Source organism: Kryptolebias marmoratus, linkage group LG18 (assembly GCF_001649575.2).
Source record: "Kryptolebias marmoratus isolate JLee-2015 linkage group LG18, ASM164957v2, whole genome shotgun sequence".
NCBI classification, from domain to species: Eukaryota; Metazoa; Chordata; class Actinopteri; order Cyprinodontiformes; family Rivulidae; genus Kryptolebias; species Kryptolebias marmoratus.
The window spans coordinates 3,712,910-3,733,971 of NC_051447.1; the positions used below are offsets into that span (position 1 = coordinate 3,712,910).

The window sequence follows — 21,062 nt, forward strand, 5'->3', positions numbered from 1 at the left end:
CTGATGTTTCCTCTCAGAGGAGAGCTCGCCCACGCTGATTCTGTGACTAATATGAGATAAAATCTGTTGCTCAATCTTTTCGAACATGTTTAAAACTCCAGCGACAAGACTGTGAGCCTCTGGGAGTCTCGTGAGGAAACCGGGAACTGCCCGGGATATTTTGGAGACATTTGGGAGACTCCCTGTCCTCCAACAGCGAGATTCTGCCTTCATCATATGAGACCTCACTCAATCACAACCAGTCTAATGCTGTGCTTAGAGTATGTGCTGGACATCACCACATGTTAGCTGAAATCTCCTGAGAGTTTCATTAAAATTTGTTCCCTGGTTCCTGAGATATTACAAGAAGGTTCAGCTGCTTGGAAGAAAAGTATAAAATCGAGGGTTGGCTGAAGACTTTTACACAGAAATGGTTTATATAATGTGCTGATGCAGCTTAAAGGACAAAAAAATTGTAGAAAATAATTTAATAAGTCATGACTAAAAGAACAAGATAGCATCACCGAGCGGTTGGGCTCAAATGGAATAAATCCTTCTGAGTCTGAGTGAATTCCAAAATAAAAGTCTTCCTGAGTCTGAATGATAAGGAGGGACAGAAAGGAGGATGGAGGAGCAGCTCCTCCTCCTCTGTTAATCAGGCAGCTGAGGACACTCGCCTGTGATGGGCTCTGGCTTTTATCTGGCTGCTGATGAAAATCACCCCTCATGCTGGACTCAGACTTTAATCAGACCTGACCCGATCCAGACGAAGCCCTCCCTCTCGCTGAAGCTTTGTGTCACTCATCGCCTCTCATCCTCACAGTCAACCTGGATGAAAAGTCATTTTCTCTCCCTGAAACCATCAGGGTTTGTCTCCCTCACTGCCTGGTGTCGGATCCTAATCCCCCCTCTGGGTGAGCTGAGTCTCAGGAGGGGGGTTCACTTTCAGCACAAAGCTTCCTTCGTGCTGATCTGAAACCTTTAGTTTTTTTTTTTTATTGCACTTCCTGTGGAAAATGTCTCAGACTTCAGTGACTTTGCTGGGTTTGTATGTTTGTAATGAAATGACAGAAACAGACGACGGTCACACGGGATGAAGAACTTTGATTCAATTAAAGGACGAGCACTCCTGCTGCCGTTCAGACCAGTGATGAAAATTACAATCACCAAGAAATAAGAACCATCCATCCATCCATCCATCCATCCATCCATCCATCCATCCATCCATCCATCCATCCATCCATCCATCCATCCATCCATCCATCCTTTATCAACACAGTTGGGTCATGGGGGCAGCAGCCTGAGCAGGAAGACCCAGACATCTCTCTCCTCTTCCAGCTCTTTTGGGTTGGGGTTAGGGTTAGAGACACAGTCCCTCCAGCGTGTCCTGGGTCTTCCCCGGGGTCTCACCTCCCTAAGGAGGCGTCCAGGAGGTATCCTAACCAGATGCCCGAGCCACCTCAGCTGGCTCCTCTGGATGGGGAGGAGCAGGGGCTCTACTCCCAGTCCCTCCAGGATAAACAAACATCTTACCCTTTTTCTAGAAATAATAACATTTTGTGCAATATTCCGAAATCTTGTTCAATGTGTGCTCAGAGTTGGGGTCGACCCCTATGAAGACGTGTGAGGAAATCCCTGACATAATAAATGATGTTTTTCAAGCAGAACCCACTCACAGGTGAGGAGCGAGCGCTCTCTGTGTTTATCCCCTGGAGGTTGTCCTCCAACATGGCGGACAGACCGCACATAAACCTACTGTGACGTCGGTGTGAAGTGGTCTATATTAACAGATTGAAGTCTGCTTCTGAACCTTTTTTTCCTCTTTTCCTCTCATTAACCACTGACTGATTAACTGCACAATTAGTTTAAACAATTCTGATATTTCAGAGCACTACAAACCTTTGGTTCTTGTACAGATTTACAGCCTCACTCAGAGGTTCATCTGCAGCTCTCTGTTTCAACCAGTTTAGACTTTAAAATTTTATTTTTGTTTTTTAAAGCAGCCTGGCAGCTCCCACTCACCGAGTCATCTGGAGGATATCTGTGTAAATCGAGTGAGGAAGAGGTCTTCCTTCATCTTTGCTTCCTGGTTATCCTGCAGGTAAATGGGACACTGGGTCGTATCGATTTTCCACCACAGAAATGAAATTGGCTCAGAGGATTTTGGATGTCTCCATCAAACCCGCAGAGCATCGTCTTCAAACTGTAGGTCAAACAAACAGAGACGGTTTAACTTCTTTATGAAACAAAATCTGCAAATCCAAGAGCAAAACCTAAAACCCAGAGTGACTCTGCTGAAAGGCAAAACAGCAGCTGAGAGCTAAAAGGAACAAAAAAAGTTAAAGTTAAAATTAAACAAATACCATAACCGTAAATTTATTGAAGAAGCTGAACCTAAACTGTTAAATAAAACAAGCAGAACAGAAGCTAAGATTACCAAAATCATAGCTAAAAGCTCAAATTAACAAAACAGTAGCTGCCAGCTAAAATGAGCTAAATATAAGCTAAAAGGAGAGACAAAAATGAAGCCAGTAGCTGAACAATGTTTTGAATGAACTGAAGAGATCTTCATGGATCTCTATGGGTAAATAGTTGTAAATAAAGTTAAATATTTCGATAAAAATAAAAGTTATGAAACCTTAAAGTTGTAGCACGTGATATCTGATCGAGCTGAACGTTCTGAAATAAAAATGGTTAAAAATAGCAGAAAATACGCAGCAGTAAAACAAAACAGAGGAACCAAAAAACAGGAAAACAGTGTTTAAAAAAAACTCCTCTTTTTTCCCCTTAATTGGACTTTTTGAAAACAAATGGTTCTACAGAGCAACATACTTTTATTGTTTGAAATGGAGGCGGTAATAAGTCTAAACTAATTCAATATTTATATAAACATTATCTTCTAATGCTGAGATATCAGTGTTTTCTAATATACATGGATGTCTCCCTACATGTATATTTAGAGACTGTCTTATAATAAAGTTCGTTAAACAGGTAATAAAGTCAAGGAAAAGCAGAAATAAAATCCTACTAACATGTCTGGTGAAATGATAGCTCTGGCAGACTTAATTCATTTTTCTCTTTTTGCAGAAATAAATCAATTTGAAGCCACATTTCTATCTTGATATCTGATCTGTCAGCACGTTCGTGATGAATGTGTTTGTTTGGATCTGCGTGAGAGCGCACGTCGCCTCCGAACAGCCACAGGTGACACAAAATCTGGATTTAAGTCCGCGATCCTTATCCTCCGATCACAGCAGCAGCTTTAATCGCATCACAGAAAGACCCCACGTTCAGAGGGAGATTAATTTACAAAATGGACTTCACTGTTGCATTACAATCTCAATATAACAAATGAAAAAAAAATAAAAGCAATAAATGAATTTGACAAGCACCATTTGTGACATGAGCCTGAAGTCTACGAGCAGCTCTGTGTTCATGAACGTGTTCCTCTGTCCTGCTGATGAAGAATGCTTTTACTTTGCTAAAATCAGCCTAAATATAAAGTAACTGTTTTTGGTAAACCCCACATCATGTAGAAAATCAGTTACCCTAATAACTCAAAATAGAGACCAGAGTTTCATCTTTACCTGATTATTTCCTCCTCATACAAACTTATTTTGGTAAACTGTAAATAACCTTAAAAATAAATCACTGTTCTGATATTTTAGGGTCTGATTTTCTAATAGTTTGAAGCAGATTAATTGATTAATTGTCTCTGCTGCAGCTGAAGCCTTCAGAGAGACTGACCTCTGTGTTTGTCTCAGCCGACTGTAACATCGCCGGGATCGATGCAGATTCACAAATTCCCCTCGTGCTCTCTCCTTCGCCCGGACTTCAAGGGTGCCTGTCGCTCAGCAGAGTCACTCCTGTTCTCCAGCCGCCATCGCTGCAAATCCCCAAACAGCTTCTGGTGCTGAAACGTGAAGTCATGAATCAAATAAACCTCAAATAGTGAGTTTATGATGGTAATAAACTCACTAATACTAAAACCTGTGCATGATGACACCAGGCTGCTGTTTTTCAGGCTGCACCTATTATTGTCATTCAAAAGGGAAGCACGTAAAGAAAGTGGATAGATGGATGAATTTAATTCAGTTTATTTAAATAGCACCAAGTCAAAACAAAAGTCAGGGCACTGCACATGGAAGCATATATAAAGTAAAGAGTATAGGTCCAAGCACTGAACCCTGAGTTCTCAATGAATAATTCTGATGTCATTATTAACATCAACAAACTGGAATCTATCAAATATTTATGATTCAAACCATTTTAGAGCTGTTCCTGTAATCCAATATCATGTTTAAGCTTCTGTAATAGAATATTCTGCCCACTGTCTGGGACAGGAGAATATCTTTCCCAGTGCTTTTTCTTTGCTATGATGAGCTGTTTTGTATGTTAGCAGTCTATCTCTCCAGGTTAAATATAATTATTCCATGTCAGTGGATCGCCATTTTCTTTCCAACTTTCTAGACCCCTGTTTTAAAGAACATAACTCTGAATTAAACCAAAGGAGACAGCTTCCTCTGACTGATCGCTTTCTTTTTCAGAGGAGCAACTTTATCAAGTGATCTTAGTTGCTGCTCTCTGTTGGATTCAGACAGCCTCTTCTGCAAAGCTACCATAAGACTGTGTTCATTGTTCATACCGTTGTCGCTAAAGGAGGCAGAGGAATAGCTAAACATCTGACACTCAAGAGAGAACAGAAGAAGAACCAGAGGCCATGCTAACCTAACACTAGCATGGTCTCAAATACAACGATAAAAAACAAGAAGTGTTGAAAGACAAAAGGTGTCTCAGTCTAAGAGTAGAAAACAACTATATCAGGGGTGTTTGTGTACTAGAATGCAGAACTGTGTAAAAGTTAGATAGATCTAGTAAATTAAAAGATGGCAAAACAGGAAGTGACACAATACCATCAGCACCTCATACCTCAGAGTGGAGTCCTGTTGCAGAGATTTATTTTGTGATTATTTTTCCCCATTTGAGTTCCCATTATTGGTGTGATAATGGAAACCTCCGGGAAATGGATTTTCTGCTTCCTTATTGGCCATTTCCCTGCCTTTCCTCTGATGAAACACATTTGTTTCTGCCGCGTTTTTCCATCCCAGACGACCTTGCAAAAAGAATAGCCTTTTTTTTTTTTTTTGCAGCTTCTCTCGGGAAATTTAATTATCACAAACGTTGTGCTGGAAGAACCGGGGCTCGCTCAGGCAAGGAGGGATTCCCCTGATCCGGGAACAGGAAAGACTGAACGGGTAACTGTGGGTGTAGGCTGAGGTTCCCAACCAGAGGAGTGACCGTAAATCTGCTCCAGCTTTGAGTTACCTCATGCACAATCAGATAATGTAGGTAATAAATTCCAGTAAGATTCTGGGTAGGGCCTACATGGAAAAAGGACAAATCTTGGAAATGTAGATGAATTCCTGCTCTTGTCGTTGTGCAGTTTGTTGAATCTGAAGCAGAGAGCGTGCACTGAGCAGGACGTCAGTATGGAAAGTAACGATGTTCCGTAATGTGGATTTACTCCAAACTGTCTCGCTGGTTTCATTTTATTACAGTGACACTGATGAAAATAACCGGTAGGAAACTGTCGCTGACCTCACGTCCTGGAATAAATGTGGATCTCCTCCTCCATGTTGGAGCCAGAGCCATAAATGACAATCATCCACCCAACATCCATTAGCATCTTAATGTGATGTGTGTGTTTGTGAGGTTAGTGGAGCTATAAACCAGGATGTTAGCTAAGAGTTTCCATCAGAACCAATATGGAACTGAAGAACCGCAGCAGTGGCTGAGAAATTTCCACAACCACAGGAGAAAGAAGGTGTTCTGTGTTTCAGCTTTAGGGTTCTACGTATCAAACCTGTTCTGGTCTTTATCAGGTTCTAAATTTATTCAGATCTGACCGAAAATGTCCAAAAACTCATAACAGGTTCCACTGAGTCATTATTTATTAAACAGAACATGGGTTGTAGAACCTCCTCCAGCAGCAGAACTCTCAGTGGTTTCCTGTTTGTCTCTCATGGAGGAGTTGTGGCCCACTCTTCTTTCCAGCGTTGCTTCAGCTCATTGGTTTCTGCTCAGCTCTCTGAGGTTCTGGACTCTGACTGGACCGTTCTGTTGTAGATTAGCTGCTGTGTTTGGTCCAAGCTTCAGCTGTCGGACAGATGGCCTCACATCTGACTCCAGAATCAGCCCAAACCATCAGCCCTCCTCCACCGTGCTGACAGCTGGGAGGAGCTGTTTGCTGCAGTGCATTCTGGGTAAACATCTGTCCTCTGGTCTGGTTCTGCTCCAGAAGTCTTGTGGTTCCTTCAGATGAACATAAGTCGAGCTGCCATGTTGGTTTTATAGAGAAGAGGCTTTAACCTTTGACCTTTAACCTGATAACTGAGGCCTGTAGAGTCTGAGATGGAGCTCATTTCTCTGAGCACTGCATGGTCTGACCTTCGGGGTGAACTTGCTACCACTCCTGGGAAGATCAGCAGCTGTCTTAAATTTTTCCTCTTGTGAATAATGTTTCTCTCTGCAGAACAATGAACTCCAGATAGTTTGGAAATTACCTTTGACCCTTCCCAGATTGATTCTATGAGGTCATTGCTGATCTCTTTCCACTCTGGCGTTGTGCTAACGCACACCTGTAGCTCCAGAGCAGCAGAACCTGCTGCATTTCTTGAGGTGGTCCCTCTGATGCTGGAACCAGTTTTTCACTCACAGCTTTAACTTTTTGTTTCTGTTTAATAAATGATGACTCGATGATGACTTGGGGTTAAATTAGAATCATTTTAGAACCTGTTTTGGACTTTCTGTGATTGTAAGCGTCATAATCTTAAAACAGCAGCTTGACAATAAAATTCGCTCCAGTTATTCAGTCATGAATAGATTAATCTACTAAACCAACAGACATTTTGGTCAACTGATTTTTGTCATGACAGTAGCAACATCACACCATTTAATGGCTCTGTTTATAAAAAATAAATAATATAGGAAACTTATATCTGAGCTGAAGGTAAGCACTGAAGTTTTGTAGGTCGTGTTGTATTCGTAAATCTTTGCTAAAAGCCAAATATATAACAATTACTTAAAGAAAAGAGGACAAAGTCAGTAGCGATGCATTTCTCTTTCACTCTGAGCTGCTATCTTGTCTCTACATCTCCTTTTGTTCGATGTGGCGGCAGCTGTGAGTTAGAGGGACAATATTAGGAGTGATGGAGCAGACCGTCAGAGTCAGGCAGAGCCCTAACTTACTCTGACAAGGTCCTAAATGTTGTTCAAAGGTCGTGGTTTCAATTTTTCCTCCTCTGCAGACCTGCTGGAGACGAAGAACTGATCCCACAACCAGCAGCTGCACAGACTCCAAACTAAACTACAACAAACAGGAACATTATTGTCACGCTGCGTATGTGTCTGTTAAAAAAAGGGGAAATAAACAGGTAGAAGATTTACTGCTAAGAAGCAATAAAGAAAGAATCAACCGAATACAAATTCCCATACTTTTTATGCAATGTTTATGTGAAATCTTTGCCATCTGCAAGCCTAATTCTGAAAACTTTACATAAAATGGCAATAAAAACAGAGACATCAGCAACAGATTAAAGGTTCAGCCACTGATAATTATCTTTATTTGTCTTGTTGCTGCAGGAAATGACACTTTAAGTCACCTAATTAAAGTTAGAGACGCCAAGCTCAGTCTAGTTTTACTATTTTTTTTAATCAAAGCTGTAAAACTCCATAATATATTTAGTGCAAATAAGATTATATTAAGTAGAAATCGTTTATTATCTTGGTAAAGGAGGAAGATCTTATTATCCTGAGTTTCACTGACTAACTGCCTGTTTCTGGGTTTTTTGTTTCACTCATGACTTTTTTGTTCTCAAAGTTGTGAGATTGATGTTCTTTAGTAATCGAGGCATTCATTCACAAAGTTTAGTTCAGTCCTGCAACCCGACGCTTGGTGATTTACCTCGAGGGAAGTGACTTTTATGGCAACGTTGGAGGTGAGAGTCAGTGAAGCACACAAGTGGAAGTATTCAATAACATTATAACTCTCTTTTACTGCTCTCCCGAGCTGGGAGCTGGTGGCAGGATGCCAGGCAGGAAACACAGCGCCTCAGTTTCTCCTTCAACGCTGTCAGCATCAAATGACTCTTCATCCTTCCTGAAAGAATAGAATACCGTCATAACCGACGCTTCGATCTGATACCCACAGCTTTAACATCACCAGAAACAAAATGCGCTTTCAGTCGTCCTACAGTCACTTATAAAGTTGTGCTTTCCGTAAATAAATGACGAGAGATTTAATTAAAATCACAGTTATTCTTGTCTTCTTCTGTTTTATTTTGTTGGGTTTAATCTTTTTAATTTCATTTTAAAACTTTAGAGTGATTTAACTTCCTTCCAGATGTGTAAGCTGCCCATGCCAGAGACAGTAATGCACCCCCATACCATCAGAGAGGCAGGCTTTGATCACAGGCTGGATGGTTTGGACCCGTCTGATCTCAGAACAGTTCTCCTCTTTGCCTCAGTCCATTTAAAAAGAGCTTTGGTCCAGAGGAGACACAGAGTAATGCTATTCTGTAATCATTCCACATTTTTAAGATGACATTTTCTCTCATCTTTACTTCTGACAGATTCAGCCTCAAACTGTCCTCTTACCGACCTGCCGATAATTAACCTAATTAGGTATAAAATGCTCCTCCTGTGATAATCTTGCCTGTGTTTTGCCATGCCATGCCTCTTGCTAATCATCATCATTCTCGTCACCTGTGTCCTCAGTTAATTACCTCCCCTACACCTGGGCTGGGTCCTATATATTCTCCATCTCGACTCTCCTCAGTGCCAGATTATGAAAGCCCAACAGCAAGTAATTCTCCAGCGTTCACGGACTGACTTCTTGTGCCTCGACCCTGCTCTTGCCTTTTGGATTTTTCCCCACGCCTTGCCCCTGTCGGATACTTGCTGGTTTTCGGATTTCTGGACATCGACCCCTGCCTGTGACCTGGATTTGGATTTCTCGCCTGCCCCACTGGTACCGTTGCTTGACTCTGGATCTCCCGGCTTCGACCCCCGCCCGTCTGACCAAGAGTTACGTTCTGCTCCCGCGGCCTACCTTTCGGTGACGCTAGTTCACACATCCGTTCCTGGACTTCGTTCTGCCGCTACCCTGCGAGGATCGTGTCTCGGTTCTCCCCACACCATCATCCAGGTCAGTGTAACCTCCTCAGTCTGTGGTTACTTCCTGGTTAACGTGAGGATAACAAAACCATCTTGTCTCTTCTCAGTGCGGCGATCAGAGGCCTTCCTGCTACGCTTAGCATTCTCCTCGCTGTTCAATAAAGACAAGTTAACTGTCAACTACTGTGTTTGGGCTGAAATTTCGGGTCCGCTATCCGACTCTTGTCACCTCCAGCTGTTTATTATTCATTTTGTTTCCTCTGGCTCAACTTTTTACAGATGTGTTGCTGCCATCAAATTCAAAATTATTGGAATTTGATGGCATATCTACAACATATTCTACATCTGATATGTTTACTGCGTTCCACTGGGAATAAAATATGAGTTTTTGAGATTTTTTTATTTACATTCAACACATCACAACTTTTTTGAAATTGGGGTTTTAATATATTTGCCTTTTCTTTTGCTGGTTTTGTAGAACAGGAACCTTAGAAAGAGAAAAGGTGGAAGACACTCAAATTGTTGAAACTAATTAATGAAGATCAACAATCTAACGGTGCTACAAGCAGGAGGTGTAAACCCGTCACTGCTCTTCCTCTTTAGATCACGGTGTTATTAATCCATTTTCAAACTCACTGGTCCAATTAATAAATACATGACATCAGATCGCTGAGGTGATGAGCAGACTGACACTCCCTGCACTAATAACTGACAAAAGACATGAAGGTATGTAGGATGGATGAGGACGCAGCATCTGGCCCTTTCGCGCCTCATTGAGTTGATGGAATACTAATAAAAGCCATATGACAACAGCATACTAAGTGTGCGATTAATATTCTAAAATATTCCTCCGCTGCGTGTGGCAGAAACCTGTTCGAGGCTCGCAGGCAGCCGAAGTGACGGTGCCATCTCTTCAGCAAAGAGATGTCCTTATTAACCTTTTTACCCAGGCTGCATCTCTGACAAACCGACAGAGTACACACGTGTGCCGTCCCGTCGTCTGACAACTGTCCTGACAGCGGATAAATAATCCCCTCCAGGCCCTTTTCTCTTCTGAGCCGAGAGGCCAGAAGGAGCTAATTGATTGATTTGGAGATTAATCAAATCCAGACTGGAGAGGTGTCCTTTTAGCAGCTACAGATGTGGATACATTTTTCTACCCTTTTGTTAGAATTATAAAAAAAGGAATGAAACTGGCTTTGACAAAAAGGATGGTCCCCCGAGAAAAGATTGTAAATAATTCGACGACAGGTGTCTTCAGTCTTGTAACCAAGTAGTCACAGGGGTGTTTGGTATCATGGTGTGTACCACACTGAACCTGGGGGACAGGAAGCTGAGGACAGAGTTGTCTCAGGAGCTCAGAAAGACAATGATTGACAGCAGGTTAAATGTCTCCAAGCAGCTAGATGTTCCTGAGATAATAAGGTTCAGGTCCACAGGACTGGAGACAACCTCCCTGGACGTGTCCACAAGAGGACAACTGATGACAAACTGAGGAGACGGATAATACGAACGGCAACCAAAGAGATCAGAGGTGAACTCCAAGGTCAAAGGTCATCGCACCATTGGTCTGTTTGCGACAAAGTGGACTTAATGGAAGACGACCAAGGAGGACACCAGATCATAAAGCTTCTGGGAGAATGTCCTTTGGACAGATGAGACAAAACTGGAGCTTTTAGGCAACAAGTCCCATCAGCTCTGTGTCTACAGACCCAAACCAGAACCAAAGACCAGAACCCTGAACCTACAGGGGGACATGGAGGAGGTTCGGTTCTGTTCTGGGTCCAAGGAAACCTCAAGACTATCAAGGCTTTCAGGAGCTAGAAAGCTCGGTCTCAGTCTCATAAAAACAAGAAAGGAAAAAAGGTTTTTTTTGCAGTCGTAAAGTGATATAACGTGTTTAACTTTCTGATATTTTAACCAGACTCTGGGTCACCCTGACTACTAACAAAGACACAACAGTAAACGATAAAGTTTAATGTATCCGAGGATCATAAATCCAGCTTTTTTGGTCGTCAGCCTGCAGCGCGGTCATGTCTTTCCATTATGAAGGTGTCAAACGTGATGGGAGGGCTCCGCTCCGCCCTTCGGGGAGCTCTGGCAGCAGCGACTCAGCTCACAATCTTCCCCTCGTGTTAAAATGCAAATTGCTTTTTCCTGACCCCTCTGCAGTGGACACGGAGGGCCCGCAGCTTTCAAAGTGACCTGCTTTTTGCCTGAAAAGGCCGCCGCACACCATGAAGCAACCCGGCTCCGATAAGGCATTCGGCTTAACAGATAATACAGTTCATGACAACAGAGATGTTGGAAACAGCAGCAAATTGTCCTCCCAGGCTGCACATCTTTAACCCCGCAGACTGATGTCACCGCTGCATTTTTATTAGTGCTTAAAGGGAACAAACTTCATTACTTTTGCATTAAAAAATGCACAGAAAGTCATTTTGGTGTTCGAAATCTTTTGTTTGTTTGTTTAAAACTATGCAGAATTATTGGAGTCTTTCCCATATTTTGTGAATACATAACACATTTAAATAACCAACTCAGAGATAAATAAAGCACCAAAAGAAACCAAGCATTTTCATCTATTTGCTGCCTTAAATATATTGCAAAATGGGAATTATCTGGTGAATTTGGGGAATGACTTCACTGTATGCCAGAAATAAAACAAAGCTGGAAACAAACTAACTAACCACTGAATTTTAAACACGTTCCAGTGAAAACTTTAGTCATATTTGTCTCATTCTGGCCCAGAAATGTAAGGAAAGCATTGATTTCTGTTCACACAGACAGCCTAATGTTGCATTAGTGTCATTCTTCTGCAGAAAGTCGTGTACTTGTTCATTTTGTCTGTGAATTTGAAACAAAAAAAACGCCTTCCGGAAGCAAAAGGAGTAGACGGTTGTGTCAGAGCCTCTCTCCCACCTTAATATCAAAAACTCCCGTTCAAAACTTGTTAATAAGCTTACTGTTTCAACAAAATAACTTATGAACGGGAGGAGAAACACATCGAGCCATAAAAAAATCAATAAAGATGCCCAAAACTCAGGATAAAGGTGCCCCGGTCACTACAGCTAACACGCGCTTGAATCAAGCTAACAACAACGTGGCTGGTGCGGGAGCTGAGAGCTCTGGAACGAACATGGACTCAGAAGGAATACTTAAGGCTATTGACGATTTGAAGACTGTCTTGAAGGGGGATAATGCAAAGCTACAACAGAACATCGACCATCTGGGATGTGAGATTAACGGTAAGCTGGACAGTATTGCCACTGATGTACAGGGCTTGGCGGAGCGGGTTGACGAGGCGGAGGCCCGTGTTCATCAAGTGGAGAACTGGGCAAAGGAGGCAACCGAGGCGCTGTGCTTCTGCATCGAGCAACAGAGGAAAACACAGCTTAAAGTGCTTGATTTAGAGTCCCGTTCCAGAAGAAACAATGTATGTGTCTTTGGGGTGCCAGAAGGTCAGGAGGGGAACTCCACCACACAGCTTCAAATACAGCTACAAATACCGGAGGTACCTTGAATTGAAAATACAGCGCGCACATCGCACTCTGGCAAGTAAACCCCCACCCGACTCACCACCGAGGGCTATTATTGTCAACTTTCTGGAATTTTCCACAAAAGAAAAGATCTTAAGAGAAGTATGGAAAAAAGGCAAGATCCAGGTGGGATCTTCAAATATTCACTTAACCACGATTATGCACCTGAGATAGTGAAGAAGCGCAGAGAATATATCGCTATTAAGAAAGTGCTCAAGGTAAAAGGTGTACGCTTTCAAACACCGTTTACCAACATAAGGATCCACTGGGAATCAGGAACCCGCACATATTCCAGTGCTCGGGAAGCCTACAACGAGCTGAAGAGATGCGGAATCCAAGTGGAGGAACCAGCGATAGCTGACGGAGTCGAGTCTTCGGGAGCTGCTGGGCTGGCAGAATAGATATCTGAGAAGGGCGACAAAGAGGGCAGATTTGTTATTATAAAGGGGAGGATTGATAATGTTGTTGTCACGATTGTTAATATATATGTACCACCAGAGAGCGACAGAACTTTCTTTAAAACGGTATTTGACACCATTATCTCATTTAGTGAAGGTGTTCTTGTTTGCGTTGGAGATTGGAACACAATCCCTAACTATGCACTAGATACAACAAGCTATAAGAAACAAAAAACTGGTAGGTCAAAAGATCTAAATATCCTGATCAGGGAGATGGGCATGTTTGACGTCTGGAGGGATCTCCTTATTAAAGAAAAATAATTTACTCATTACTCTTCTACACACAAGTCCACTCCAGGATCGACCTGTTCCTGATGAACACCATCGATAGATCTAAAGTGAAGGAATGTTTAATTGGAACATCTGATATTTCGGACCATAACATTATCTATTTGTCCATCAGTTTGTCTAATAGGCCTAAAACAACATTATGGCACTTAAATATAGGTATCCTTAATAATGAAACCACAACAAAAGAGATTAGAAAAGAAATAACAGAATGTGTAAAAGACAATAATAATGGGCAGGTAAATCCCATCTTAGTTTGGGACACGGTCAAGGCAGTAATGAGAGGGAGACTAATTTCTAAAACTGCTTATCTTAAAAAAGTAAAGCGGTTAAAATATGAGGAATTGGAAAACACATTGAGGAGATTAGAATTAAAACAGCAAATGACTAACAATGGAGAATTATCAGAACAAATAATGAAAACTAAAAGCAATATAAATGATATGATACTAGAGGAAAAAATTCAATTCTCCAAACAAACATTTTATGAATCAGGCCCAAAAGCTACACAAATCTTAGCTAGACAACTTCGTAAACACCAACTGAAGCATTCGATTACTAAAATTAGAGAATCCTCAACTGGTAATTTAACCTATGACACGGATAAAATACATAATACCTTTGAGAATTACTTTAAAACACTATACTCTGCTCCAGGAACAGTTAACATAACTGCTATTTTTGATTATTTGGCAGCTGTGGACTTACCTTCGCTTGGATTAACCCAAAACGAAGCTCTATCTGCTCCCATTACCCAGAAAGAATTGGATACAGTTATTGGACTTTTAAAAAGTAATAAGTGCCCAGGTAGTGATGGGTTCCCAAATGAATGGTACAAGATGTTCAGGGAGGAGCTTTCCCCGGTTCTGCTCGAGTCCTTTAACTGGACACTGAGCAGAGCTGTGATTCCACCATCTTGGAGAGAAGCTGTAATATCTGTCCTCCCTAAAGAAGGGAAAAATATTGAATACTGCGAATCATATCGCCCAATCTCAATTCTGAATGTTGATTATAAAATTTTTACATCAATAATCTCTCGGAGAATGGAGTATTACTTGTTAGAACTAATACACGAAGACCAGATGGAATTCATCAGAGGCCGACAAACTCATGACAGCATAAGACGAATATTACATATATTAGCTCGTGCCAAAAAGCAGGGTCTCAGTGTCGCATTAGTTAGCCTAGACGCAGAAAAAGCTTTTGACCGGGTTAACTGGACTTTTCTATACAAGGTACTAGAGCATCTGGGCTTTAATAATCAGTTTATTAGTTGTTTGCGGTCACTTTATGATAAACCACGGGCCACGGTAAAAATCAATGGGCACCTAACAAATAGCTTCCAACCACACAGAGGAACCCGCCAGGGATGTTGTCTAAGCCCAACGCTTTTTGCAATATTCATTGAACCCTTGGCACAGGCTATTAGAGAGAATGATGGGATAAAGGGTGTTAGTTTTGCAAATATAGAACACAAAATTGGCCTCTTTGCAGATGACATAATCACATACCTCCAAAATCCAAATATAACGCTCCCCAAATTTATGTCAGCTCTAACTGAGTTTGGTGAACTGTCGGGCTACAGTCTAAACATCACAAAAACACAAGTTCTGACAATTAACTACTCCCCTAGTAAACTTATAAGAAAGACCTATGGACTTAAGTGGGATGCCAAGAAGCTAAAATACCTAGGAGTATTTATTTCCAGAGATTTGAATGAGATATTTAGTTTGAACTTTGGTAATCTTACTGAAACCATACAAAAAGATTTGACAGCCTGGGCAAGGTTACTGTTGGATTTCACAGCTAGAATGGAAATAGTGAGCATGAATCTGCTTCCTCGATTTTTATATCTTTGCATGTCATTGCCTATTAGAATATCTAGCACACAGTTCCATACCTGGAATAGGCTGATCTCAAGATTTATTTGGTCCGGGACCAGACCAAGAATAAAATTTAAAACACTCCAAATTAATAGAGATCAGGGGGGTCTGGCCCTTCCAAATTTGAGGGAATACACATCTCAAATGAGATTTATGGTCTGCTGGTGCTCCCCGGAAATGGAGACTGGCTGGAAACAGATTGAACTTAGGCAGGGTGGGGTCCAACCCCAAACACGCTTGGGAGGTAAAATAGTTTCGGACCAAAGTGGGAATCGTATAGTTAAAGACACGTTGGTAATCTGGAAAGAAGTAGTTGACAAGTACAAATTGGCAGATGTCACTGGACTCCTGATGTGGCCCTCCTGTAATTTAAACTTTGGGATTCTTCCTTTTTAGGCTGGAAAGATGGAGGACTTGTAGCTTTGTGCCAGTTTGTAGAAGGTAACACCTTTAAAACGTTTGAGCAACTGAAAAGGGATTATAATCTTGAGAACAGAGACTTATTTAAATACTTTCAGGTTGACATTTCTACAATACCAAAATAAAAGTTGGTATAAAAGTTCCAGAAGATAATACTATTGTGCAAATTTTTACACATGCCTATACTCACCTCCCATGTAAAACCGTTTCCAAACTATATAAGGGGTTGCAGAAACATAATGGAAATAACACCTTGACTATTAAGTCAAAATGGGAAAGGGAATTGGGAGTAAAAATTATAGAAGGTGATTGGCTTTCAATTTGTGTGACATAACAGACATCTACCAGTTCTAAAAGATGGAAGGAATTCAGATGGAAGTGCTTAATTATATACTTTATTACACCTCAAATTATGAGTAGACAGAGAAGAAAAGAACAGCAATGTTGGAGACAATGTGGCCATCAGGACATCAATCACTCTCATGTATTTTGGTCCTGCCCAAAGTTGTCACCTTACTGGGATGGGATCTGTCAGACTACCGGGATAATTTTGGGGTATGCCATCTCCAAAGTCCCCAGAATTGTTCTGCTGGGGCTGATATGTGGAGAAGTGTTTCAAAAAGAAGATGAATATCTTTATCAATTGCAAGCAAAAAAGCTAATACACGGTCTTGGCTAAAGAAACTCCCTCCCCAGCTGGACCATTGGCGGGAAGTCATGGAGGAGATTCACTCTATGGAAAAACTGACATATCTTTTACATATAAAAGGACATTCTTACAGCAAACCCTGGTCTAAATGGCTGACATTCAAGAGCAAGGAAGCATATCTATGTGTAACATCTTGTAATGTTTTTTTTTTCCTTCCTATTTAACTATGAATCAGTGCCCCAAGTTCTGTGTGTTGTATGTTTCATTGTAATAATGAAAAAAGTTAAATAAAGAGTATAAAAAAGGTTCTTGTCAGGTTCTTGCAGAGTAGCTAAAGAGACGCGTGTGGCTCCAGAGCTGCAGGTTGCAGACCCCTGACCTGAACATCTGATTGTGAGGTGAGGATTTGGGTCTAACTGTGGAACCAAAATAAGAGTCGCTCATTTTTAGACTTCAGTATCTCTGACAACAGATGGTTTCCAAAGAGTTAGGGTGAGGTGTTGGGTAAAGAGGAAGGCACTGAGCTGCAGAACTGTAGCTGATTTTAAACAGATCTAATGTCTCTCTGAAGTTTAGGGGTCTCTTAGTGATAATGGCAATCAAAAGGGGAGATTTTCTTTGTTAAAAATCCAACAACGCTGAACACTCGCCTGCTTCATCGCTTCATCGGTGTCCAGCTTTTAAGGTTTGTGAAAAGAAACATTTCCATGTTTTTGTCCTTTTGGAAATGCACGGATGAACGCATGTGACCTAAAATAAAGTAGACGTGACAGAAGAAGTGTCTTGAGTTCAACCTGCCTGCCGTTGGGTCATTATGCATTTGCAGAATTTTCATCTGCGTGCTTCCTGGCAGATCTCCCCCTCTTCATCTCCCCGCAGGACGTAACAGTTTCAGATGCTGCTGATCGGATGACAAAAAGGTCAGAGAGCTTCCAGTTTTTCCCTGCTGGGAGCTGCAGTCCATGTTTCAGTGAGAGAATGGAGTAAATCATCCATGTCCCTTCTCTCTGCACTCAGCGAACAGTAAAACCTGCCCCTAAGTTTTATTTCTGTAAAACCCGACGCTGCGGCTGCAGATGGTTTCGTCCTCCGGCTCCTGAAGGACACGACTGCTCACCTGTTTCCTGTGCAGATGTGTGGAACAGAAAGCATTTGTAAAAATGGTAAATGACACTGCCACCTGAGAAAGAGGACAGAGAGGTGATGGATAGCTGCGAGTGCTACAGGAAACCCTGACACTGATCAATGTGTCCCTCCGCACCGCCATGTTCCACCTCCCTGTTTAACCTAACACAGGTGAGGGTTAAAGACAAACTAATTTATCAATCAAATTAACTCCATTTGTGCTCTTTTTAAAATAGAAAATGGGTGCAAATATATAAGACACCCCAGCCGTTTCAGATCTCCTCTCTTTACTCAGTGTTCTTTTGTCCTCCTGTAATTTGTCCGTCTTATCTGAGCTGGCTTTTGGGTGCATGTTTAGATAGCCCGGACATCCATTATCGGTCCAAGACAAACCCGATTAGAGCCTTGGTAAAAGAATTATTCCAGAGGAGAGGAGAGCGTTGGGATTCTGTCACCTTCGCAACTGTCGCCCCTCTGTAATGGGGCCGCCGATCGATTCGGGCCTTCGTGCAGAACGATCATCTGAGAACAAAACGAGTGAAAACAGGACGCCGCTGTAAAACCGCCGCCATCAGAGAACCGATCTGAGCCCAGATCATCACAGGAGCTTCCCCGTCCTGCTTGAAGACACATCCACGACCCGGATTCAGAGTTCTGGTTGGTTCTTGTCCAAGCTATTAAGGTAAACATAAAGCTGTCCTGTAGTCTTTGCCTAAAGACAGCTGTCTCTCATTTTCCTCATCATCTTCATGCTGTGAGCTTCTCCTGTCATGACCTTTAACCTGCTAACTGAGGCCTGAAGAGGCTGAGATGGAGCTCTTGGGATTTTGTGGGATGATGGACTCCAATGACCTTTGACCCTTCCCAAATTGATTGATGGGAAGCCGCAGTTGCTCCTTTGAGGTCACTGTTGATGTCTTTCCGCCCTGGCGTTGTGCTAACAGACCTGGATGATCCAGAGCAGCAGAGGTGGTCCCTGGCTGGTCCTGAACCTTCTGAGGATTCTGGGTTTGAATTCAGCAGATTCCTCGCTGCGCTCTGTGTTTGACTTTCACACTTCAGCTGCAGCGGGACATTTAACGGGGCGGCGGTGGGGGTGGGGGGCGGTCTGTGACGTGTAGCGACTGACAACACCAAGAAGAATGAGCGGTCATTTCCACGGCTATTAGGAGCATTTAATAACTTAATTTCCTGCAAATCAAATGGGGAGAAGGTGATCTCCTGTGAGCCGGACTCAGAGAAGCTGTGAAAAGATTAAACTTATTGAGTCAGATTTCTCCTTCAGGTATTTCATCTAATTAGGCTTTCTGTCTCCACTCACACCCCTCATCAGCACCGCTTCCTTATCACTCCTCTACATTTAATTAGAGGAGTATTTCTAATTAAAAAAATTACAGAATTAAAGTTAACTTCAGCCGGAGGATCCTCTCCTGGCACGTGGAGAGGAACGAGAGAGGATTAATACCTTATCTGTTTTTATTTTAATAGTAAAATCAAAATAGCAAAGACAGCAAGAACAGATCGAAAGAAATCTCATCACTGCTGAGTGAAACACTCACCATCCTGTTGTGTCCAAAAAGGACCGGGTCATAAATCTTATTATTTAACCTATAAATCATCACCACCTTCTTTCTTATGAACGGCCCTCTGGAGGCTGCCGATGAGGTTACTAACTGCTGTTTTAGGAGTTTTTCTTCGAAGCTCTCTCAACACTTCCGTCATCTGCTGCTGATGTTTTCCTCTGACTTCCTGTCGGACGTCTGTTAAAGAACATTCCTGGTTCCTTTCTTCTTCCCGACGTTCCAAACGGTCGGCCTCTACATACGATAAATGCAGTCCGAACAGGCAGAGGACACACCTGTCAGCCACGTGATCCAAAACTTTTATTACAAATAATGCTGCCTTCTAAATTGTGTGTTCAATCCAGATGTAAAACACCTGGAAATAAAAGCTCTCGTCTCATCTGTAAACGTCAAACCCAAATGTTTCCAGTCGACAGAAAGGTTTGGTTTCACCTCTGCTGGTGTTTGCAGATAAATCTTCCGTCTCAGATCAGGCAGACGGACTCAGCTGAGGTTCTGCTGGACTTCTGGTGCCTGCGCTGGTTCTGATGGGCTCCAGGTCTCTGACAGCACCCCCTGGTGTTCCCTCCAGGTCCTGCGGTCAGCCCCTCCGAAAATCCTGAAAACTGCTTCGACTTGTTTCTCAACCTACTTTCAGAAAACAACTCTGCATCGAGCAAGAAAAGTAATCTGCAACCACAACCAAGTTGTTTTCGTTTACTTTATTGATTTTTTTTGTTTGTTTTTTTTAGGATTTACGATTTTTTTTTTCCTTTTTTCTTGCTATCTCCTTTTTTGGAACTACATGCTGGACTTGGGGCGACACGTTAGATTGTTTTTAAAACAAACATCTATTCAAAGCCTTCATCTGTCAGCGAGCAAAGCATGAATACAGCTAATAAAAATAAAGGTTTACATTTTTCTTCTTACTTTACACAGAAAATAAAAAACCCTTTTTGGACCCCCTCAAAAACAGGGGTATTAAAATATTTGACATTTGTATCACAAATCAATGTAATGAGACCAAAAATGAAGATAAAATAAACTCAAAACTGTACAAGAATGATAAAATTCATTAAAAAGATTTTTTTCTCAAGGTCTAGTGATGCAAAGAGTACATAATTTTGTTGTATTACTGACCGGAAAGCAAATTAAAAAAGAGAGATTATTTCTTCTGTTGGATGAAATTTAGGTTGACGGGATGCCGGACGTGAGGGACCAGAGGGAAGTTCGGGTTCGGGTGCATCACAGAACCTGTTAAATGAGAGAACACAAGCATCAGGACGCTGTCAGAGAGAACTGCTGCAGAAACCAGCTTCTCCTGTCTGACCTTGGGCCACGAAGGTCTTGCCCGGCTGGAAGTCTCCGTTGCCCTGCTGGATGAAGTTCTGGGGCATCCGGTAGGGCCAGGATGGGGACAGGCTGTACTGGGGGGGTTTATTGTGCTCCCATAACCGCGAGGCTTGGCTCAGAGCTTCAAACTGGGCCTGGTGGCCGGACTCTGTGGAACCAGAATGTGAAAATTACTTCAGAGCTCAGGGCACACATTCCTCTCTCCGTCAGCCCAACACGAGCCGAAACAGCTGCTGATCGTGTTAGAAAACATTCAAAAGTAGCAAAAGGCTGGCTGAAAGCTGAAACTGTCACAAGGAGGCAAAACTGCAGCCGGTTTTCTGAAGCAGATTTCAGAGAACCGGACGGATCTGAATGCCCTTCTATGGTGAAAAAAAGTTGAATATTTTAAAAAGTTACAAAAAGGAAAAGTCGCAGCAGCCGTCTCCTGCAGTAGCCGATCGGATCAAATAAAAGATGTTTGCTGTGGAGCCGCTGACTCAGAATTAGGGCTGCAACTAACGATAATTTCAATAATCGATTAATCGGGCGATTATTTTCTCGATTAATCGATTAATCGGTCGTCTTGGAATTCATTCATTCATTCAGTCATTCATTTTGGCCCACATAAAAAAGTTATCTGTATGTAAAGG

The 21,062-nt window shown here is 42.1% G+C and overlaps 1 protein-coding gene and 1 long non-coding RNA gene across 3 annotated transcripts in view; one reads left to right on the top strand and one right to left on the bottom strand.

Moving 5' to 3' along the window:
• Positions 1-1,997: 1,997 nt before the first annotated feature.
• LOC112451289 lies at positions 1,998-9,361 on the top strand. The gene is made up of 3 exons (XR_003040086.2): positions 1,998-2,080; positions 8,755-9,184; positions 9,261-9,361. It is a non-coding gene; the product is annotated as an uncharacterized LOC112451289 (long non-coding RNA).
• Positions 9,362-19,857: 10,496 nt separating this feature from the next.
• tut4 (terminal uridylyl transferase 4) overlaps positions 19,858-21,062 on the bottom strand; it is an 11,306-nt gene continuing 10,101 nt past the window's right edge. For both annotated transcript variants that reach the window (XM_017434310.3, XM_017434309.3), the window contains exons 29-30: positions 20,408-20,578; positions 19,858-20,331 (exon numbers count right to left, since the gene is read on the bottom strand). In XM_017434310.3, coding sequence (XP_017289799.1) covers positions 20,243-20,331; positions 20,408-20,578 — 260 coding nt within the window. In that variant the 3' untranslated portion in view covers positions 19,858-20,242. The remainder of the gene's footprint in view (positions 20,332-20,407; positions 20,579-21,062) is intronic.